Source organism: Anolis sagrei, chromosome 4, assembly GCF_037176765.1.
Source record: "Anolis sagrei isolate rAnoSag1 chromosome 4, rAnoSag1.mat, whole genome shotgun sequence".
Taxonomy (NCBI): domain Eukaryota; kingdom Metazoa; phylum Chordata; class Lepidosauria; order Squamata; family Dactyloidae; genus Anolis; species Anolis sagrei.
In genome coordinates, this window is record NC_090024.1 from 237600605 (window position 1) to 237625017 (window position 24413).

General features: G+C 43.1%; 1 protein-coding gene across 3 annotated transcripts in view; it reads left to right on the top strand.

Moving 5' to 3' along the window:
* RGS19 (regulator of G protein signaling 19) overlaps positions 1–24413 on the top strand; it is a 90748-nt gene that overhangs the window by 59517 nt on the left and 6818 nt on the right. For 2 of the 3 annotated variants that reach the window (XM_060771926.2, XM_060771927.2), the window contains exons 2-3: positions 21282–21428; positions 23135–23274. In XM_060771926.2, the coding sequence (XP_060627909.1) occupies positions 21399–21428; positions 23135–23274 (170 nt within the window). In that variant the 5' untranslated portion in view covers positions 21282–21398. Of the gene's footprint in view, positions 1–21281; positions 21458–23134; positions 23275–24413 lie in introns of all 3 variants that reach the window. The other variant, XM_060771928.2, reaches the window with a different exon arrangement.

Sequence of the window (24413 nt, forward strand, 5' to 3'; positions counted from 1 at the left end):
GTAGGAGCAGTTTCAACCCTCCAAAAGTCTCCTCAGGGGCTCACGTGGCATCCTACTCTTCCACAGTTGCTTACACCTGCTTTTTAGGAGAACAGTGGAAAACCACTACTGAGTAACTTCAGGCTAGTATGGTGTAGTAGTTTGAGTAATGGACTTCAGACTCTGGGAGAGAATGGTTCAAATCCCCATTCAGCCATCGAAACCCACCAGTTGACTTTGGACAAGTCAAACTCTCTCAGCTTCAGAGAAAGGCAGATGCAAACCCACTCTCAATGAACCAGAATCAGTTTCATATAGTGGTTTGAGAATTGAACCAGGACTCTGGAAGAGCATGGTTCAAATCCCCATTCAGCCATAGAAACCCACCAGTTGATTTTGGACAAGTCAAACTCTCTCAGCTTCAGAGAATGGCAGATGCAAACCAACTCTCAATGAACCAGAATCAGCTTAATACAGTGGTTTGAGTATTGAACCAGGACTCGGGAAGTGCATGGTTCAAATCTCCATTCAGTCATGGAGACCCACCCATTAACTTCAGCCAAGTCAAACTCTCTTGGCATTAGAGGAAGACAATAGCAAACTCATTCTGAATGAACCATAATAAGTGAAATGTATTGTCGAAGGCTTTCATGGCCGGAATCACTGGGTTGTTGTAGGTTTTTTGGGCTATATGGCCATGTTCTAAAGGCATTCCCTCCTGACATTTCGCCTGCATCTATGGCAAGCATCCTCAGAGGTAGTGAGGTCTGTTGGAATTAGGAAAATTGGGTTTATATATCTGTGGAATGACCAGGGTGGAACAAAGAACTAGCTCCAACAGACAAGAGTCCTTTGTCCTGGTCATTCCACAGATATATAAACCCTTTTTCCTAGTTCCAACAGACCTCACTACCTCTGAGGATGCTTGCCACAGATGCAGGAGAAACGTCAGGAGAAATGCCTCTAGAACATGGCCATATAGCCTGAAAAAACCTACAACAACCTAAGTGAAATGTGCTGAACCAGGATTCTGGAAGACTGGGGTTCAAATCTTAATTCTCACAGCAAGGAAACTCTAGGATAAGAGTCAACATAAACCAGAATTCACTTGAAGGCAAACAGCAAGCAGGTGGTTTTATATCATGTATTTCCTTCAGGGACTTCAGAGTAGTTTACCTTGATTTTTTTTACCAATAGCAAATAAGTGTGTTGGGTGTAGAATGAGGACTTGCCTAAGGACAGAAAGACACATTGCGTGCAAAATGGAAGCCACTTTTGGAGCACGGAAGTGGGAGGAGGCAGGCGAGGAAAGACCTTAACTCTTTCCCAGTGAAGCTGCTTTTGTGCAAAATCGAGCCACTGGCCCATGGAGCCTGGTATTGACTATCTAAGTTGGCAGCAATTCCCCAGCGTCTCAGGTACAGTTTTCTCCTGCTTCAGTTTAAGTGGAATTGGCAAGAGCTGAAGTTCAACCAGCAAAGGATGTGCTTCACCGCAGAGCCTTAAGAGGCCAGCCTTTGGCAGCTTGCTGCTCTTCCACCGAACCCGGCCTCCTAGAACTACTTCCTCCTAAAAACTTGTAAGGAAGTATGATTCAATACCCTAAAGGCACCAGCTCACATTTGATCTTGGAAGTGAAGTAGGGACATATCTGATTGGCACCTGGATGGAAGACAACCAATGAATCCTAGGTGCTGCAGGGTATATTTCTGAGGGAGATACTGGCAAAACATCTCAGAATATTCCTTGCCTAAGAAAACGCTATGAAATCCATAGGATCTCCATAAGTCAACAGCCAACTTGGAGGCACATACACACAGAATTACTCTGTCTCTGGCATTTTAAAGATGAGATGAAATGCTCACCTTTTAGGATTGGTGCACTGACAGGGAAGGAGTTTTCTGTCGTTTTCTCCTATATGTTTGACACAATACGTAGCAGCTTGGGAATGAGAAGTGAGAGCAAAGGTGAGCAAAGAGTATAAACCCTAAAGTTGATTTTATGGCAAATTCCCAAGGCTATATCATTTTTTTCTGAATAAAAGGGACGAAAATAACTTGCTCTGAAACACTTCCACATTGTGCATTTATAGCACCATGAGTCCACTTTACCTGCTGTGGCAGCATCATATGGAATCCAGGAGTTTGTAGTTTGGTATTTATTTATTTATTTGTCATGTCAGGGCAACCAGTCAATTATATTACATTTCTAACAGAACAAAGCAAACAAACAGACAAAATACAAAATTTGTGAGTTTGGTAGTTGATTAAATGTCCTTTGACCAGTATCTGGAGTGCTTCTGGTGTTGCTGCAATAAGGTCCTCCATTGTGCATTTGTCAGGGCTCAGGTTGCATTGCAGCAGGTGGTCTGTGCTTTGCTCTTCTCCACACTCACATGTCGTGGATTCCACTTTGTAGCCCCATTTCTTGAGGTTGACTCTGCATCTTGTGGTGCCACAATGCAGTCTGTTCAGCGCCTTCCAAGTTGCCCAGTCTTCTGTGTGCCCAGGGGGGAGTCTCTCATTTGGTATCAGCCATTGGTTGAGGTTCTGGGTTTGAGCCTGCCACTTTTGGACTCTCGCTTGCTGAGGTGTTCCAGCGAGTGTCTGTGTAGATCTTAGGAAACTATTTCTAGATTTAAGTCATTGATGTGCTGGCTGATACCCAAACGGGATGAGCTGGAGATGTCTCTGCCTTGGTCCTTTCACTATTGGCTGCTACTTCCCGGTGGATGTCAGGTGGTGCAATACCGGCTAAGCAGTGTAATTTCTCCAGTGGTGTAGGGCGCAGACACCCTATGATAATGCGGCATGTCTCATTAAGAGCTACATCCACTGTTTTAGCGTGGTGAGATGTGTTCCACACTGTAGTTTGGTGAGGCTATTAAATACTGTGGCAGAGAAATCGAAATGCCCTTAAACTACAGATCCCAGGATTCAATAGAGTATTGTCTTGACAGTTAAAGTGGGCTGTGAATTCATGTTCAACTTGACACCAGAACACATGGTGTTGATACCATTTTAGAGTGACTGTACCAAACTCATACAACATTGTTTGTGATTATTGTGAATTTGAACAGTATAATAAGTTTCAACAATCACTTTATTGGTTGAACTTATTTATTTTCCATTTTGTATGTAAATGGGCTATTTTGATGGTGTAATTGTGTTGTGTGGAAGGTCCCTGGAAACTTCCAGGAGAAGAACTTGAGTTTGCAACGGTAACCTTTCCAAGCTTTGCATATTTCTTAATTTGCAGTCTCCCAGGAAGTCATCTTTTCAAGCAAGATGTGTTCTTCTTCTTCTTTCAAGGGCTACATTCCCTCACAAGTGCTATATTTTTGGATTACCTATTGCTGGGGAACAGGACTGGAGCTCAAATTAGTTTTAAAAAGCGAATAAAGTGAAATCCCACCACATTGGCACATCTTTTGCCATGGCAAAGATCCCAGACCCAATCCTTTGACTTATTTGAAAACCCCTCATGCTGTGAAAGATCTTTATTTGGAAGCTTGAGCACCCTCTACAAGACAAGCAAATAATACTTGGGAGCAGAATAGGCAAAAATAATTGGCTCAGTATGAAAACATTTTTTCACATTTTCACATTATGTGTAAACAGTAAAGTGTTCCCAGCTATTTCGGGGTTTGCTTATTTCAGACTCACTGTTTTGTGAGCCCCCCCCCCCCAAGTTATGGGGGGGGAGCCTGGGCACTGGGCCTTATCCTGGGGCTTGTCTCCAGGCTCATCGTCGGCAGCCTCCTCCTCGCCAGCTCTGCTGCTCCTGGCTTGGAAACCCCTTGGGCTCTGTTGACGGCACTGCCGTGCAGGGCTGAGGCTTCAGACCAGACCTCAGCCCCACCTGGCAGTGCCATCAATGGCACCCAAGGGACCTCCGATGCTGAGAACAGCAGAGGCAGCGAGGATTCAAGAGTAGAAGGAGGCCACTGCCAAGTGAGTGGAGTGTCCCTACTTCGCAGATTTTCACTTATTGTGGGTGGTCCTGGAACAGAACACCCGCAATAAGTGAGGGAACGCTGTATTACTTTGGGGTCTTTGAAATAATAACCTTCTCAAGCCTCCACTAGTTATTTGTTATGTATATAATTCAGGTTGCTCACTGTATTTTATATGTGTGTCTTGGTATGCAAATTTACCGTAACTCTTTGTTGTGGGAGGGGCTGCAGTCCATGTGATCAGAACTGGGATTCTTCAGGACTCAGACTCCATTTTACAAACAGTTCTGCTTTAGACTTCAGTAGGAACTGTATTTTAAGTAGTGTTAAACTGCATTCATTCTACAGGGTAGATGCACCCTAAGATCCTGCATTGAGGTTGTTGTACTTTGGACGCATCATGAGGAAACTCACCAAAAGAAAATAGTACTACTATGAAAAGTGTAAGATGGTAGGACAACAGGAAGAATGCATTACAAATGGACTGACTCAGGGTGCATTTACACTCTAGAATTGATGCAGTTACACTCTAGAATTGATGCAGTTAGACATCACTTTAACTGCCATAGTTCATCGTTATGGAATCCTAAAACTTATAGTCTGGAGAGGCATCAGCATGCTTTGAGAGAGAAGACCAAAGGCCTTGTAAAACTACAATTCCCATGATTCCACAGCATTTAGTAATAGCAGTTAAAGTGGTATCAAACCACACTAATTATACTATGTCAATGTACCCTCCGTCAAAGAAGCCACAGCCTTGCATTTGCAAAACTGGAGCAGGGCTGCTCAAAATAGGTAGTCTTGGAGGAGCTTCCTTCAAAGAGTTCCATAGGTCAAAGCCAATAGGAAGCAATAGGAAAACATTCAGGAAATAGTGGAGAAAAGAGAGGTGGAAGACACATTGAACTACCCTCCTGCTACTACAGGGTTTCTCAACCTGGGGGTTGGAACTCCTGGTAGGGGGTCACGAGGGGTTTTCAGAGGAGTTGCCAAAGATCATCAGAAAAACACATATTTCTGATGGTCTTAGGAACCCCTTTGGCATAGTTGTTTGGCTTCACAGTGCTCTCTGGATGTAGGCGAACTACATCTTCCCTAAATCATGCTCAATCCCTCCAATATTTTCTGTTGCTCATGGAGGTTCAGTGTAGGAATTTTGGCCCAATTCTATCTTTGGTGGGGTTCAGAAGGCTCTTTGATTGTAAGTGAACTATAAATCCCAGCAACTACAACTCCCAAATGTCAAGGTCTATTTTCCCCATACTCCACCAGTGTTCACATTTGAACGTATTGAGTTTTTGTGCCAATTTTGATCCTGATTCATCCTTGTTTGTGCCCACAGTGCTCTCTGGATGTAGGTGAACTACAACTCCAAAACTTAAGGTCAGTGCCCACCAAACCCTTCTCTTGGTCATGAAGTTCTGTGTGCCAAGTGTTGGTTCAATTCCATTGTTGGTAGAGTTCAGAATGCTCTTTGATTGTAGGTGAACTATAAAATCCCAGGAACTACAACTCCCAAATAACAAAATCAATCCCCTCCAAATCCACCAGTATTCAAATTTAGGTATTTGTGCCAAATTTGGTCCAGTGAATGAAAATACACCCTGCATATTAGGTATTTACATTATGATTCATAACAGTAGCAAAATTACAGTTATGAAGTAGCAACGGAAATAATTTTATGGTTGGGGGTCACCACAACATGTGGACCTGTATTAAGGGGTCGCGGCATTAGGAAGGTTGAGAACCACTGTGCTAGTAGCAGAATGTAAGCATATGTATTATGTATGTCTTTTTATGGTGGCTCCCATAAAACTGTGGGATTCCTTTCCATGCCCCCTTTTCCCTTCTCTTTTCTCTGGCAGACAAAGACCTTTTGATCTAGGTGGGCATTTAATTAGCTGAGGCAGAATGGGCTTTTTTTAATGCAATGGACTGGACCCTTACATGTCCAGTCCAAAAAAATTCCAATTAATTTTAATAAGAGTGCCTTTTTTAAAAAAGTACTATGCAGAGTTCCAATGCCAGAGAGTCCTTTGAAAGAGCTTGTTAGATCGCTTTTCAACTTGCATGTGAACTGTCTTGGGTCGTATGTTGTAAAAAGGTAGAATCTGAATTAATCTATATAAATCTATATATATATATTTAAATGTAATGATCTGGGTTGTTGTAGGTTTTTTCGGGCTATAGGGCCATGGTCTAGAGGCATTCTCTCCTGACGTTTCACCTGCATCTATGGCAAGCATTCTCAGAGGTAGTGAGGTGAGGATGCTTGCCATAGATGCAGGTGAAACGTCAGGAGAGAATGCCTCTAGACCATGGCCATATAGCCCGAAAAAACCTACAACAACCCAGTGATTCCAGCCATGAAAGCCTTCGACAATGTAATGTTCGTTTGTGGGATTGACACAACTCAAAAACCACTGGACGAATTGCCACCAAATTCAGACACAATACACCAACTACCCCAAGGAGTGACCATCACTCAAAAAGTGGATTTTGTCCTTTGGGAGTTGTAGTTGCTGGGATTTACAGTTCACCTACGATCAAAGAGCATTCTGAACCCCACCAACAATGGAATTGAACCAAACGTGGCACACAGGACTCTCATGACCAACAGAAAATTCTGGAAGGGTTTGGTGGGCATTGATATTGAGTTTGGGAGTTGTAGTTCACCTACATCCAGAGAGCACTGTGGACTCAAACAATGATGGATCTGGACCAAACTTGGCATGAATACTCCCAAATGTGAACACAGATGGAGTTTGGGGGAAATAGACCTTGACATTTGGGAGTTGTAGTTACTGGGATTTCTAGTTCGACTACAATCAAAGAGCATTCTGAACCCCATGAACGACAGAATCAGGGCAAACTTCCCACACAGAACCCCCATGACCAACAGAAAATACTTAAGGCCATCCAATCCAACTCCTTTCATCAGGGCAAGAAAACATAATCAAACCCCTCCTGACAAAGAGCCATCCAGCCATAGATAGATAGATAGATAGATAGATAGATAGATAGATAGATAGATAGATATGATTCACACACAGATATAGTATTATAGATTTCAAAGCGACCCCTAAATAAGGACAATGATATGTTGCGTGCTCCAGAGTGGGCAAACCAGACACTTTCCACATCAACACTGGCAGAAACAGCAAGAAATCCTGTTTACCCACAAGCATAAAGGAATTACATATATTAGAAACCAACACATTCTCATTACTTTATTTTCCAGATCACCAGACTGGGCCACAGCAACGCCTGGCAGGGGACCGCTAGTTATATATAGAGAAATAATTCTGTGCTTCATAGTTCTTCTGTCTCCACACTCTTTCTCTGTTATTCTTCTATTTTTCTCACCTGGGAGATCTTTCCACATCGCTGTCCCTTTGTGCCTGGCTTTTTGTTCCTTCAGCCTCTTTGTCTCTTTTTCCTTGTTCTGCAGTTTCTTCTCCTTTCTCTTTTTATACCCTTTTATCTTATCAGCCTCGGCAGCAAAGCCATGCAGGGCTTTCGCTTTCCCCACCACTCATATGCTAAGCAATTACGTTGTAAACCCGAGCCCCCGGAGATGCAGTGAGTTAAACCCTTGTGCCGGCAGGACTGAAGACCGACAGGTTCGAATCCGGGGAGAGCCCAGATGAGCTCCCTCTGTCAGCTCCAGCTCCCCATGCAGGGACATGAGATAAGCCTCCCAGAAGGATGGTAAAACATCAAAACATCTGGGCATCCCCTAGGCAACGTCCTTGCAGATGGCCAATTCTCTCACACCAGAAGCAACTTGCAGTTTCTCAAGTTGCTCCTGACACCGGGGGGGGGGGGGGGAGACAACCTTGTAGACCCATTCTTTCCCTAGAAAATTGTGAGTTAGGGTGCGGAATTAATTAATGCAGTTTGATACTACTTTATCTCCCATAACTCAATGCTGTGGAACCATAGGAATTGTAGTTTAACAAGGACTTCAGCCTTTTCTCTCAAAGTGTGGTTGCCTCACCAAACTACAAATCCCTGCATTCCACAGCATTGAGCCATGTTAGATAAAATGGTGACAAAGTGTATTAATTCTACAGTGTGGATGCACCCATAGAAGACCTGAGCTATGTTGGAAGACCCCACAGCAGACATATTGCTGTATCACTAGCTTCTGGCTGAGGATGGCTGCCTTCATGTTCTTCCATGTTTCAGCTGTGAACACGTTTAAGAAAACACTGAATCAGTCCGTTCTCAACCTTCCTAATGCCGTGACCCCTTAATACACTTCCTCATGTTGTAGTGACACCCAACCATAAAATTATTTTCAATGCTACTTCATAACTGTAATTTTGCTACTGTTATGAATCATAATGTAAATATCTGATATGCAGGATGTATTTTCATTCACTGGAACAAATTTGGCACAAATACCCATACACTCGAATTTGAATAGTGGTGGAGTTGGAGGAGAGGATTGACTTCGCTATTTGGGAGTTATAGCTGCTGGGATTTATAGTTCACCTGCAATCAAAGAGCATTCTGAACTCCACCTGCAATGGAATTGAACCAAACTTGGCACACAGAACTCTCATGACCAATAGAAAATACTGAAAGGGTTTGATGGGCATTGACCTTGAGTTTTGGAGTTGTAGTTCACCTACATCCAGAGAGCACTGTGGACTCAACCAATGATGGATCTGGACCAAACTTGGCATGAATACTCAATATGCACAAATGTGAACACTGGTGGAGTTTGGGGGAAATTGACTTCACATTTGAGAGTTGTAGTTTCTGGGATTTATAGTTCACCTTCGATCAAAGAGCATTGTGAACCCCACCAACAATAGAATTGGGTCAAATTTCCCACACAGAATCCCCATGACCAACAGAAAATACGGTGTTTTTTATGGGTTTTGGCAAAACCTCTGACCCCCTCCCCACCCACTCCCAAGAGTCCTGACTCCCCAGTTTGAGAAATGTTGCCCTAGATCATATCTATTGCAATAGTTTATCCCTTCATGATACTTACAGATGCAACTGAAATGGACATTGGGTTGCCACTGAGCAGGAAACTGGTGGAAGTTTGCATAGAAGAGGAGATTTCAGCAGGTGTTGCTAGCTGTGAACCAGGCAACATGCAAAACCTGCTGTCATTCCTTCTTCTATGCGGCTCTTAAAAGTATGATAGCCGTCTCTACACCAGTTTTCACTCTAGCATCATAAAAATACAGCAATCTCCAACATCTGCGGTTTTTACTTTTTGGCAGATTGATTATTCACGGAATTGACTTAAAATCTTCTCTCTATGATCTCGATGTCTTCCACTGTAAGGTCAACTTTTTCAGTCATTCTAGGAAAGCTAGAGATTTCTAGAGAGAACTTATTCTTCTTCTTAGGCGATCCCTCGTAGTCCGAGTACAATTGTCTTCCAATATCGGTGTACTGGCGGTGGGTACGTAGGTGACTGTGGAGCCCTATTCTTGATCTGCATGTTCTCCTGCAGTGAGGGCATTGGTTTCCAGATGGAAGGCGGTCTCGGTCGGGGTTGGCTTGACGCGCCTTCCTTATGGCACGTTTCTCTCTTTTGCCCTCCATTTGTACCTCTTTGAATTCTACAGCACTGCTGGTCACAGCTGACCTCCAGCTGGAGCTCTCAAGGGCCAGGACTTCCCAGTTCTCAGTATCTATGCCAGAGTTTTTAAGGTTGGCTTTGAGTCCATCTTTAAATCTCTTTTCATGCCCACCAACATTCTGTTTTTCATTTTTAAGTTCGGAGTACAGCAACTGTTTTGGGAGATGGTGGTCAGGCATTCGGACAATGTGGCCGGTCCAGCGGAGTTGATGGTGGAGGACCATCTCTTCAATGCTGGTGGTCTTTGCTTCTTCCAGCACACTGACATTTGTACGCTTGTCTACCTAAGAGATTTCAGGAATTTTTTTGGAGGCAACGCTGATGGAATCGTTCTAGGAGTTGCATGTGATGTCTGTAGATAGTCCACGTTTTGCAGGCGTATAGCAGAGTTGGGAGGACAAAAGCTTTATAAACAATCATCTTGGTATACCTACGGATGTCCCAGTTTTCAAACACTCTCTGCTTCATTTGGAAAAATGCTGCACTCGCAGAGCTCAGGCGGTGTTGTATTTCAGTGTCAATGTTGACTTTTGTGGAGAGAACACCTATGTAGGAGTCTCTAGGTCCTTCAATGCAATTCTATAAACAGCTTCCAGTAGAACTTGAACATAGAGTCATACTGGAAAAGTTAGAGATTCCCCAAGGTGTTCTTTCAGGTAAAATATAGCCGTGTCTTTATTTGCATTTTCCACTTTTTTGGGAAATGTAGAGACCCGACATTCTTCACAAAAGCCACTTGGCTCTATCTGCCTTGGATCTGCGGTGGTCTTTGTTCTACAGCTGCTTCTGGCCCAGGGAGACCCTCCTGGACTGGGACGGCTCCAATAACCCCATTCCATTTCCTAACGGCCACCATCTGTTTCTTCTGGTGTGGTCCAGTTAATCCCCTCTGTGTGTCCCATTGCATTTCCTTTGGTGAAGAATTGGCCTGGTTCTCCTGCTTCGCACTGTGTATTGCTAATAGAGGAGATGAGGAGAACACCTGGGCTCTTTGGGAATGTGCATCTGTTTGTGATATTCACACAAACCCAGAGGAAAATCTGCAAAGTTTTCCTTTTTTTCTTTGAGCAGACTTGGCAGATGTCAACCGAATTGCATAACTGGATTCCAAACTAAGCCCTTTCATACGAACATTTGGTGAAGCGGCCCTTTTATTCTATTTTCTTCCCCTTCTTTCCCGGTTTGAGTTTTCTCATGCCAACTAAGAAGCTGGTCCAGGAGAAAGCCAGCCTCAGAAACCGATGCTGAGACAAGATGAAAGGTTTTTTTAGCACGAGATGCTCGAGGAGGAAATTTTGGCATCCTCTTTGTCAGGAGTCCAAACGGAAGCTTGTCTGTCTTAGCCAGCAGCCTTTTAAAAAAAACCTCAACAAGCTGTAGTTTTATCTCTCACATCTCAGGCATGCAGAATGCTTTGACAACTTCCAATGCCAGGCATTAGCCCTATAAGGCGGATTCAGCATCATTATCTCCCATGCAAAGAGACATTAGTTAGATGTGCAGGACTCAATTGAATGTATGCAGTGGGCCAAGGATTTGTGGCTCCTGGATTTATTGATTTTTTTCATGTCAGGAGCAACTTGAGAAACTGTAAGTCGCTTCTGGTGTGCGAGAACTGGTCATCTGCAAGGAGACGCCCAGATATTTTTGATGTTTTACCATCCTTGTGGGAGGCTTCTCTCATGTCCCTGCATGAGGAGCTAGAGCTGACAGAAGGAGCTCAACCCACTCTCCTTTGATTTGAACCACTGACCTATTGGTCAGCAGTCCTGCTGGCACAAGGGTTTAACACATTCCACCACCGGGAGCTACGGTGTCAGAAGGGTCACCAAAGACCACCAGAAAACACAGTATTTTCTGTTGGTCATGGGGGTTCTGTGTGGGAAGTGTGCCCCAATTCTGTCGTTGGTGGGGTTCAGAATGCTCCCCGATTGTAGGTGAACTATAAATCCCAGTAACTACAACTCCCAAATGTCAAGGTCTATTTCCCCCAAACTCCATCTGTGTTTATATTTGGGCATATTGAGTATTTGTGCCAAGTTTGGTGCAGATCCATCATTGTTCGAGTCCCCAGTTCTCTCTAGATGTAGGTGAACTACAACTCCCAAACTCAAGGTCAATACCCACCAAACCCTTCTAGTGTTTTCTGGTGGTCAGGGGAGTCCTTTGTGCCAAGTTTGGTCCAATTCCATCGTTGGTTCAGAATGCTCTTTGGTGAACTATAAATTCCTGCAACTACAACTCCCAAATGGCAAAATCATAATGTTTTGAGTGATGGCCACTCCTTGTGATGTGAGACGTTTTGTTGCCAAATTTGGTGTGATTTCGTTCATTTGGTTCTTTTGTTTTTAAGGTACTCATTAGGGCATTTATATATAGATAGATATAAAAGAACGAACATGGAATGGCTAGACGATGCTACTGGAAAAATGAGTTTAACAGGGTGACACTGGTGATTATATGTTTTTAGTGGTTTTTATATGGTTTTTATAATGTTATGCTAAATGACTTTAATTGTATTTTATGACTGTTGTGGCATCAAATTGCTGCCAATCTGTAAACTGCCTTGAGTCGTCTTAGGGCTGAGAAAGGCGGGTTAGAAATACCGTAAATAGATAAATGAATGAATAAATACTAAGTTATTTGTATCCCATCTTCCTCTCAAAATTAGGACTCAGGGCATCTTACAGTTTAATAGAGTACTACAGATAAAAATATACAGGAGATCAGCTAACAGAGGATAACAATAAGAATGTACTGCATGGGGATAGTGGAAGCAACAGCACAAGGTCAGCTTTTCTCTGTGAGGTTAACTATCTTCAGTCTTGGATGTTTTTGGAAGAATTTGTTGGGTTAAGGCTCATTGTTTGTGTGAGCTGCATGCAAGTGTGGGGCATCTATTGAGAGGAAGTGAGTCAGAGACTTGTTTGTGGGAAGAGCTAGCAGTCAACAGCATTCTATATAGCTGTGGCCTCCGTCCCTGAAGCTCAGCGGACAGGGAAGGCCAACAAGAGTGCTTTGTGGGGGTGTTTAATGGGGTCGTTTTGACAGGTTTTGACAAGGAGTTCTGTTTCCCTGCCTGCTTAAGGCTTCCACATATGGATGGTCAGAGTCTTGCTGTAGTCACTTGCAACAGCTACAGTATGTTTGTGTTCTTGCAGGAGGATATGGGTAGGTATTTCCTGTAGCAAGGACAGGTTGGTGGCCTTGTTAGAAGAATCATAGAATCAGACAATCAAAGAGTTGGAAGAGACCTCATGGGCCATCCAGTCCAACCCCTTGCCAAGAAGCAGGAATATTGCATTCAAATCACCCCTGACAGATGGTCATCCAGCCTCTGTTTAAAAGCTTCCAAAGAAGGAGCCTCCACCACACTCCGGGGCAGAGAGTTCCTCTGCTGAACGGTTCTCACAGTCAGGAACTTCTTCCTCGTGTTCAGATGGAATCTCCTCTCTTGTAGTTTGAAGCCATTGTTCCGCGTCCTAGTCTCCAGGGAAGCAGAAAACAAGCTTGCTCCCTCCTCCCTGTGGCTTCCTCTCACATATTTATACAGGGCTATCATATCTCCTCTCAGCCTTCTCTTCTTCAGGCTAAACATGCCCAGCTCCTTAAGCCGCTCTTCATAGGGCTTGTTCTCCAGACCCTTGATCATTTTAGTCTCCCTCCTCTGGACACATTCCTGCTTGTCAATATCTCTTGAATTGTGGTGCCAGAATTGGACACAATGTTCCAGGTGTGGTCTAACCAAAGCGGAATAGAGGGGTAGCATTACTTCCCTAGATCTAGACACTATGCCTGACCTTGAAGGAGCTGGGGGTGGTGATGGCCGACAGGGAGCTCTGGCGTGGACTGGTCCATGAGGTCACGAAGAGTCGGAGACGACTGAACGAATGAACAACAACAAAGACACTATGCTCCTATTGATGCAGGCCAAAATCCCTTTGGCTTTTTTTGCCGCCACATCACATTGTTGGCTCATGTTTAACTTGTTGTCCGCGAGGACTCCAAGATCTTTTTCACACGTACTGCTCTCGAGCCAGGCATTGTCCCCCATTCTGTATCTTTGCATTTTGTTTTTTCTGCCAAAGTGGAGTATCTTGCATTTGTCACTGTTGAACTTCATTTTGTTAGTTTTGGCCCATCTCTCTAATCTCTCAAGATCGTTTTGAATTCTGCTCCTGTCCTCTGGAGCAGAAGAGAAGGTTTAACAACTTCAAGCGCATGTATCTTCTCTTTAGAGAGCATGAGGGGTTTCTTTTGGAAAACCAGTTCAAATTGAACTGGAAGGGGAACACACAGGGGACGTCTCTTCCCAAACACAGGAATAACACATTTGAAGGAATGTGGGACCTAAAAGTAGAAGACACAGTGATCGTTCTGTGAATTTGGAGCTGCAGAATCATTCAGAGCTCTGTCCCTTATCAGTGACTATGTAAGGTTGGATAGGAACTAGAGCAACACGTCGCTCCTCAGAGAGTGTGCAGGTGACCTTGGAAGACTGGGCAGATGGAGTGGTCCCTACCAGTTCTCCAAAATACCATGAGAGTGGCCTTCCTGCACACTCAATAGACTGTATAGAGCAGTGGTTCTCAACCTGTGGGTCCTCAGATGTTTTCGCCTTCAGCTCCCAGAAATCCTAACAGCTGGTTAATTGGCTGGGATATCTGGTAGTTGTAGGCCAAAACACCTGGGGACCCACACGTTGAGAACCACTGGTATAGAGTCATTCAGAGATGTTTCCCCAGAAGTTACTATAGACATGCACCTAGCAAATTTCTTGAGAGGATACCTTTGTAGGTCTTTGAGGGTTATGGGAATACTGCATCCAGAATTCAGGTAATTTAATGATATTCTGTGATATCCATGGTTTCAGGTAACCGTGATCCAATTGGGAACATATTCCCTGTAGATATGGGGAGCTCTTACTGTGTTCTATTAATGATCTAAATATCGGGAAACAGATAGGCATAATTGTTTCCCCCATTTTCTATTTTTTAAATAATCTAATATTGGACTCTCTTTTTTTCAAATTATGCATACAAGGTAAAAGTAAAGGTTTCCCCTGACGTTAAGACTAGTCATGTCCAACTCTGGGGCATGGTGCTCATCTCCGTTTCTAAGCTGAAGACCTGGTGTTGTCCATTGACACCTCCAAGGTCATGTGGCCAGCATGACTGCATGGAGCACTGTTACCTTCCCGCAGAAACGGTACCTATTGATCTACTCACACTTGCATGTGTTCTAATTGTTAGGTTGGCAGAAGCCGGGGCTAACAGCGGAAACTCACCCTGCTACCCAGATTCGAACCGCCAACCTTTCGGACAGCAAATTATGCATGTCTCCCTCAAAATCTCAGTCACCTCCTGAGAGGCACATTCACTGGTTGATAGTCCCCATACCAATGCCAAGGAAATTTTGTGGTGTCCACTGTACCTTTTTCAGCTGATAATATCATACAGTGTGAAAAGGCTATTTTTTTTAAAGAAAATTTGGTGAGCTTTGGGAGTCAGGTTTGGGATTCCTCTGAAAAGTCTACAGCAGTTAGTGAATGCAGAAATAATCATAGAATCATAGTTGGAAGAGACCACAAGCAAACACCATCCAGTCCTGCCATGTAGGAACACACAATTGAAGTATCTTTGACTGATGGTCATGCAGCCTCCAGAGATGGAAACTTCTTCATATTCAGAGATAGCCTTGTACTCTATTGCAAAAACAGTCTTGCCATCACAAGTCCTTCCTAATATTTAGATGGAATTCGTTTTCTTGTAGTTTGAATCCATTGTTCCATCTTTAGACTAGTAGAAAACAAGCTTGCACCCTCCTCGATATGACCGTGTTAAAATATTTAAACACGGTTATTAAGTCCCTTCTTTGTCTTGAAGGAACCTGCAATTGGGGGCTGCAGTTTCCCTGTCCCTGGCTTGGAGAGGGGATTTACCAACTCTGCTTTGCTAACTGGGAAACAGTTAAAGATAGGAAATGAAGCAAACAAATCTTTGACTGGTGATGGATTCCAGATGTTGTTGCACAAGGGAGGTCAAGGAAGGTGCTTGTGTGAGCAAGGAATTGGCTACAGAAATAGGACAACCTCCAATAACACAGGTCCCCCTTAAAGAGGGTGTAGATGAGGGCATCTGCTCTGGAACTTTTCAATCTTGCCTGTGATGAAGAAGTACTTCTGATGTCGCCTGTTACCATCTCTCTTGCAGTTTTTTTCTCTCTCTCTGCCCTGAATTGACTTGCCTGTGTTAGTGGTGAGAAAATACTGTTTTAAATTGATATAAGGAGAATAGGAAGTCAGATTAGTCAACTGACATCCAGCTTCCAAGGACTCAAGCAGGAGGGCTCCACCCCCAATCTGTTAACGGAGGATGTCAAGGACTGAATTCAGGACCTTTCATGTGCAAAATATACATTCTGGCAGAGGACTGTGCCCTCCCCCCTTTTGTGCATAGCCAAAGCTGCTATGTATTCTGTGTGCTCTCAGGTAAGACAAACTCATTGAATCGAGTTGCTAGTCCTTACAGTTAAAAGAGATGGAAGTGTGAGTAAACACAATTTGCATTGGAATATCAGAATACAAGGCTGTGTTGAGCAAAATACAACTGTAGGTCAAAGTGAAGGGTGAGAATGGACTTCATCCTTCTCCTTAGAATCATAGAATCAAAGAGTTGGAAGAGACCTCATGGGCCATCCAGTCCAACCCCCTGCCAAGAAGCAGGAATATTGCATTCAAATCACCCCTGACAGATGGCCATCCAGCCTCTGTTTAAAAGCTTCCAAAGAAGAAGCCTCCACCACACTCCGGGGCAGAGAGTTCCACTGCTGAACGGCTCTCACAGTCAGGAAGTTCTTCCTCATGTTCAGATGGAATCTCCTTTCTTGTAGTTTGAAGCCATTGTTCCACATCCTAGTCTCCAAGGAAGCAGAAAACAACCTTGCTCCCTCCTCCCTGTGGCTTCCTCTCACATATTTATACATGGCTATCATATCTCCTCTCAGCCTTCTCTTCTTCAGGCTAAACATGCCCAGCTTCTTAAGCCGCTCCTCATAGGGCTTTTTCTCCAGACCCTTGTTCAATGTTTTGACATTCCCTCAACACTTAGAAAGTACACAATAATAGTTTTTTAAAAGCAGCTTAATTTATATAGTACATACTCCATCTTCCCCATTTGTAGGTTCAGCTTTTGCAGATTTTATTATTTGCAGATTTTATTAAAATGGTATTTCTAGGGATCTCTAGGTTTTCCTTTATGACTCTATGGCCAGTTTCCACCAGAGGTTAAAATGTGTTTTTCCACTTTCACGCAGTCCACCAAAAAAACTTTATTCCTTCCTGATCTGTGACCACAGTAATAAAATGCATTCATCAAATGTGCCTGTGATGGTGGTGGGACCAAGAGAAAGCCCTCTCCAGGGATCTTAACACTCAAGCAGGCTCATATTAACCAATTTGAATTGTGCTTATGTCTCCATGAATGGTCTTGTGTGTGTGCAAAATTGAATTGAGTCATTGCACCTAGAAGCTGCTGTGATGTTACAAGGTAGGGGTATGCATTGTGGAATGGTGGAGTGACTGATGCGCTATGGCCTGGATGCTCAATAGATATTGTTATGAATATGTGTATTGAATATTCCTCAATACACATCCGGATGCCAGCTAGGATGTGCCTCTACGGGAATAGGAGATGTGCCTGAGACATATCAAAAATGCTCACTGAGGCACACAATATGCTCTTGCTAATGCCATGATGTACATCTTTGCTATTTTCTAGGAGGGATTCTATTTTTCTGTGCGGTTACAGAACATAGACTGTGATATAACTGTGGTTTTTCAGATAATTTTGACTTAAGTTGTAAATGATTTTATGGGTCATAAACAGAACTTTGATTTGTACATGGAAACAAGCTGATAGCCAACAAAGCTGTTCCGACAAGGGAGCTATATGTTCCCCATAACCAGCCTCAGTCAGCAGACCTAGGTTTGCCCCTTGGTGTTATTCCTCTCCCTCAGCTGTTTCATTTCCTTTACTCAGTTCTTCATTGGTTTGACTTAGTTGTGGGCGCCCATGGTCTCACTGGTCAAAACAACACACTTCCTGTGGGTGGAAGTGTGGAGGAATTTCCAGACCAGCGGGCACTCTTGACTCCCTTCTGTGCCTGGGAGAAGGGCACATGACAGTGATTTGGAAGGCGATATGTAGTAGCTGAGTAGTCGAGTCCTGCTCTGGGATGAAACTCCTTTAAAGTTCAAACTAAAACCAAGAACAGATTTGCCACCTTGCTGACATCAGTTGCCATCGTATGGGGTTATTTTCATTCAGTAATTCATGCCATGGAGGCAAAAAGTGGTGGCCAGGGCTGGTGATGGGACTCGCTTGTTGAAAATATTTTCTTGGCTATGGGTCTTTTTCTTCCCATGAAAGCTTAGGAATGTGCATCAACACTGTAAAGTTAATGCAGTTTGACACCACTTTAAATGCCACTGCACAATTCAGAATGTTGATTGGGGCCTTTAAAGCCCTGTGTTCCTTCAATCCAGCATGGTGTGAATGATGGACTATAACCCTGGAAATTCAGGTCTAAATATCTGCTTAACCACACAAATACACTAGGTAACTATATGAAACCATGCCCTTTCAGCCTCAGAGGAGGGCAGTGGCAAACCCTCTATGAACAAACCTTGCTAAGAAAACCTCATGATAAGTTCATGTTAGGGTTGTCATAGGTTGGAAACAACTTGAAGGCACACAACAATTTATTTGGCCCAGGGTTATCCGAAAGCCAAGGTTTCCACAAATGACACCAATACGTCCTCTTCAGGAGAGGACATTCTCTCCACCCCATACTCTCCCAGACATCTTTAGTGAAGATACAGGACAGAGCCTTCTTAGGAGCAGCTCCCAAGCTATGAAATTCCCTTCCAAGGCATGCGTAGTCAGCTCCCTTTGTGCACATTTTCTCTCTTTAGTGCACCATGAAGTGCCACAGTTGTTCCTGGCTCCACATGACACATAGTCTGTTTCCTCTCTCCCTCCACATTGCTCTGGCACCCTGACCAACATCACTTCAGGCTTACACAAGCTATGTTGCGCCTGCTGGATGCAACAACAGCGAAAACAGGTGGGGATAGTAGGGACCTTGTCACACTAGAACATAGATCCACTTTAAATCTGGTTGCTGCTTCCTGCAGAATTTAGGGGTTTGTAGTTTAGGGAGAAGTCTTTAAACTAATCTGTAAGACAGGTCTTGGGCATCACTAAACTTCAAACCCAGAATTCTGCAGGAGACCACATCCAGATTTGGAGTGTATCCATACTCTATTGTGATGAGGCACAAAGTGTGCCATCCCGCAATGCCAGACCAGATTCCATGCAGCTGGACAATAAGGACTCTTCCCTGCCTCTACAGAAGCTGGGGAGTTTCTGGTCAAAGCATATCTCAAGGATGATCTATCTTTTGCTGCTCCAGATCAACCACAGGAAAAGGTCGGTGTTGAGATGCCCAGGGCTCTTTCAGTAGCAAGCCCTCAACTGTGGAACCTCCTGCCAAGGGATGTTAAGCTTGATCCATCTCTTTTGAGCTTCCAGGAAGCAATGGTTCTTTTTCACATGGTCTTTACATATTGCATCAGTTGGTCAGTTTGGTTGTTTTAATATCACTTTTAAACATTTTTTCAGATTTCTTTTAAAAAAAATCTTGAACCCTATTTTGAAAAATGTCACTGGTTTGGAACTGCTATAGTGCAGATGCACAGAGAGAGAGATCAAGAGAGATTGCTCTGATGTTAGCAAAAATGCAGTTTTAAAAGTCACTTAATAATTCAGGCGTTCTTCCACCTTGGGAAGTCTGTTCTGGCCACAGTGGTCCACGCTCTTGTTACATCCCGAATAGATTACTGCAATGCACTCTATGTGGGGTTGCCTTTGAAGACTGTTCAGAAACTTCAATTAGTCCAGCAGGCGGCAGCCAGATTACTCACCGGAGCCTCATACAGGGAGCATACCACCCCTCTGTTATGTCAGCTCCACTGGTTGCCGATCCAGTTCCGAGCACAATTCAAAGTGCTGGTTTGGACCTACAAAACTCTATACGGCTCCGGCCCAGCATATCTGTCCGAACGCATCTCCCTCTATGCCCCGCCTCAGAGTTTAAGATCTTCTGGGGAGGCCCTGCTCTCGGCCCCACCTCTATGAGATTGGTGGGGACAAGGAGCAGGGCCTTCCCAGTGGTGGCCCCTTGCCTGTGGAATTCACTCCCCGGAGAAATTAGGTCATTGACATCCCTCCTCTCTTTTAGAAGGAAACTAAAAACATGGATATGGGACCAGGCCTTTGGGTAATCTGGCAGATAGACAAAGGACAACGACGACTAGAATTGATAGGATTTGACATTGGGGAATGAACTTACGGATTCTGAGCTGGCGAACGTTGAGCATTAGATTGGTTTTATTGATTGTGATGTATAATTGATTGTTTTAATTGTTTTATAATTGCTGTTTATATATGTTTTATCCTATTGTTTGTGTTGGCAACGAATTGTGCCTTTTGTAAGCTGCCCTGAGTCCCCTCTCTGGGGTTGAGAAGGGCGGGGTAGAAATGCGCAAAATAAGTAAATAAATAAATAAAATAAAAGTGCATTTTATTTATTTTTATTTCCTGATTTTTATTTCCTGCACAAGAACAGTATTTTGCTTGCAGAAAATAGTATTTTCTTTGCTGAAAACATTTTTTTGTCCAGAAAACAGTATTTTCTGTGCAGGAAATCCAGCTTTCTGTGACATAAACTTGTTTTCTCCACACAAAAAAAGTATTTTCTGCGCTTTAAAAAAATCCATGTGAATATTTATATGCAGAATCTGTCCTGAACTGTGCAGATTCTCACCTGTCTAAAATTCTCCAAAACTTAATTCCAGAATTCAATAGAAAGTTTCCACTGCAATTGAAACGGATTCATATTGCTATAACTGAGTATTGTGAAAAAGCCCCAGATAAGCATGTAGCCGGAACCTGTTCTGTCATTGCTATTCATGAGATGTATGGGAATTCAGAAACTTTGTAACACCTCTAAGCCTGAACTAACTATTGTATTTGTGGGGGGAAAGTAGGAAAACATCTACTTTGTGGATTCATAGAGGAAAGGCAGGATTTACAATCCAAAGCATTTCCAAAATTCTTAAAGATTAACATTCTAATAAGATTTAATTCTTTTAAATTACCATTGTTTTTCATCTGAATTGGACTTTAAACTCCATCTTGGGTCCTTTGGTGGGAGAAAGGCAAGATTTGAATTAATTACGCAGCAACTTTTCAAAGATTAATAACAGTTTACATCCTGTTCTTAGTTACCACTTGAGTAGTTCTAGTGAATCTATGGATTTGAAATTGGCATTTTATTTGTATGAATGATTTTAATGTGATCTTTTTTTCTGGGTCTTTTAATGTATGTATTTTAAACACTTTAATGTTTTTAACTATGAATTTTCATGATGTTGTGCCACGCCTCAAAGCTTGAGAAGCAGATAAGAATTATTATTATTCACCTAAATGTTGATTTACTATTTAACCATTGATTCCATAGCTCTCCTCTAGTTAGGACCAAACAACTGGATGGTCATATTGTGCTTTATCTGAAAACAAGGGGATGTCTTAGCTTATTTGTGGTACTCAGATCCAATGGAAGAAGAACTAGGTTGGGATGATGCTAACAAGGTGTGCCTTTCTCTTTCTGCAGGTGCCATCCCATAAGCCTCAGTGGCCCTAGGAAGGGCCAGTGTCAACAGACCCTGTGGCCAGCCTTTGGCCAGACCACACAGCCACAGTGGGCCACAACGGCAGAAGAGAACTGCCCATGCCGACTGTTTATGAAGTGGGGAAACAGGTGAACTTCTGATCTTGGCTTACATTAAGGTGAACATTAGAAAGGGTTGTCTTTTGAGGAGCAAAAGGACTCAGAACATCCATTGCCCATGGGCCAGAAAAGTATAAGGGGGCTTATATGTGGGTATAGCAGCAAAAGGATCTCAACCATAAAAGAAGGCATGCATTGGAGGTGAAATGATAAGGCTTGCGAAAGTTGAAGGCAGGATGAAAACAGTAGTTTGATTCCACGGTTTGATTCAGAGTTTGCAAAACCTGGACTGATCTGTTAACAACCTAGAGGTCTCTCAACCAGAGTGTTGTCATCTTTCTTTAAGAAAGATCTAAAAACTCGGCTTTTCCGATGTGCCTGTGGAGAGTGACCATATATTCCAGTCCTGTTGTTTCACCCACACTGTTTTCCTCATATTGCACTCCCCCCCCCCCCACATTAATGAAAGTCTAACTCCACTTTTCCGTCCCCTACTAGCTCCTCCTCCCCACAAATATACCTTTTTTCATTGCTATCTCATCCAGAGTTTTATCATTTTATGTTGTGCATTTGGCCCTCCCACTGTGTTTGCTTTTCCATTATGTTATTTTGCAGTGTTTATTTTACTTGAATGGCTTATTATTTTATTGTGATGTTATTTTTGTTGTTTATATTTTATTTTGCTGTAATGTATCACTGGACTTGTAAGCTGCTCTGAGTCCCCTTCGGGGAGATGGTGGCGGGGTATAAATAAAGATGATGATGATGATGATGATGATGATGATGATGATTATTATTATTATTATACATCAAAGCCAGTTTGATGGCATATAGCAGTAGCAATGTGTTTTCAGAAGAGTTCAAGGCTAGAGAATACTCCACATTCTTTGAGTGGAGTTGACAGACTGCCTCCTGAGGGGTTAGAGGGAAAATGTCCATAAGCAGAGCACCATGGTTGTGAAAAGGCTTGGATTTAGAACTGGTTGATGACCCACAGCAGACATTTCAGACACCTCTCTTGACTGTGCGCATAGATGTCAACCACTCCCTATCAGTCAACCAACATATAAACTGTGGATCCCCACTAGCATCAGGAAAGGCAGTATTGCTCCTGAATTGAGATCCTGTGGATTTGGATTTAAGAATTAATGCATCCTAGCTGTGCTTATGAATAATATATTTATGCAACTTCTAATTTCACAGCTTGGTTTTTGCAAACATTTGTTACTTTTGTGTGTGCAATGTGGGAGAGGCAGTGTAGTATAATAATTTGAGCACTGGATTGTGACTCTGGATCCCCAGTCAGCCATTGAAACTCACTGGGTGACAATGGGCATGTCACCTTCTCTCAACCTCAGAGGAAGGCAAAGGCAAACCCAGTCCAATGCCCAAAATTACAAACCTTGCCAAGAAAACCTTGTTTTAGAGTCACCTTAGGGTCACCATAATTCAGAAACAACTTGAAGACTCCCAAAAATAATAGTGTAAGTAAGGATCCTTCAGCCCAGGCTGTATCCCAAACCGATGCATGCTCCAAAAATGTAACCTGAAGTATAATTTTGCTAATGAAGAGGATAAGCTATCGCTATTTCAATTTGCTTTAAACATCTCTCCCCGTGCCTTCAAGGTTGCTGGAAGTATTCATGACACCATCTACAGGGAAGTTATTCAGCCAGTGTGCCAGTTCCCCAAAGAGGTTTTGCTTTCCTTCCCCATTCTGCTTCCTCTCTTTGTAGTACCCAGAGCCAGAGTATCCAGAGAGACCCCTTCCAATGTCCCAGCATGAGACCTCTCCGACAGCACTGCGACGAGCCAGCAACCATCGACGGGCCAACCCCTGCTGCCTTTGCTGGTGCTGCTGCTGCAGTTGCTCATGGTAAGACTATAGTTGGGGAAAAGTCTGGTCTAGACTCAGTTGAAGTCTTCCACCATTATGGAATATCTTTGTTCTCACATATACAGAAAATGTGCATGGACATGCAATTACCTAACAAGCCAGGAATACAGAGCTCTTTTGCAAAGTCACAGAACAAGTGTAGTATCGTTTTGCGCCGGGGTGAGGAGTTGAATCCAGTTCCCCTGGAGTCCCCATGTGGCCATATGGCTTTCCTTATGATTCCATAATTCTTTCCCAATTTGTGTTTTTCTCCCATTCTAAAAGTTTAAAATGTACATCCTAAGCTATAGTTAATGGCAGTGGAAAATGACAAAGACTGTAATTTGTCATACTTGTGACATATAAGAATATCTGACCACCTGGAAAAGACAAAAATGTTTGATGTGAATACACTAAAGATACTAGATCAGGTATGGGCAAATTTCGGGCCTCCAGGTGTTTCGGACTTGAACGACCAGAAATCCCAGCTCACTTACAGGCTGTTAGAAATTGTGGGAGGGCCAAAGTTTGTCCATGCCTGCACTGGATCCTATCTGATCTTGGAAGTTAAACCTGCTTAGTTCTGGTGGGTACTTGGTTGGGAGATTGCCAGTGAATACAAGGTGCCTTAGGAACGGACAAAGCCACCTCTAAGTCTTCCTTACCTAAGAAAACCCTTGGAAATTCATGGGGGTCATCTAAGTTGACAGGACTTTTGAAGATATGTGCAAACACAACATGGAAATTAATAGGTGGGTTGATTCAGTCAAGAAATCCACAGCTCTTAGTTTGTAAGATCTAAGTAAGGGGATGAAGATCAGGCCTTTTAAAGATCTCTCATTAAAAGTGTCACCATAAGTCAAAGTCGACAGCAAATAACAACAGTGAAGGTTACCTATATCCATGTGGCAGTGAGTTCATGCCAAGGTTTGGCTAGCCTTGGTTAACTAAAAATGGTACTCAAAGTGATAAAGACGCCTCTTCTTGTTGTGTAGGATCTATTAATCCTGGTACAATGTAGGAGTTAAAATGGTGTCTGCTCCTTCTAGTGTTGTTTAATTTACATTAAAACATTTAAAGCTTGCTCCATATAATGAGATCTCAGAGCTTGGTAGAGATGACTATTGGTATCCACCGCA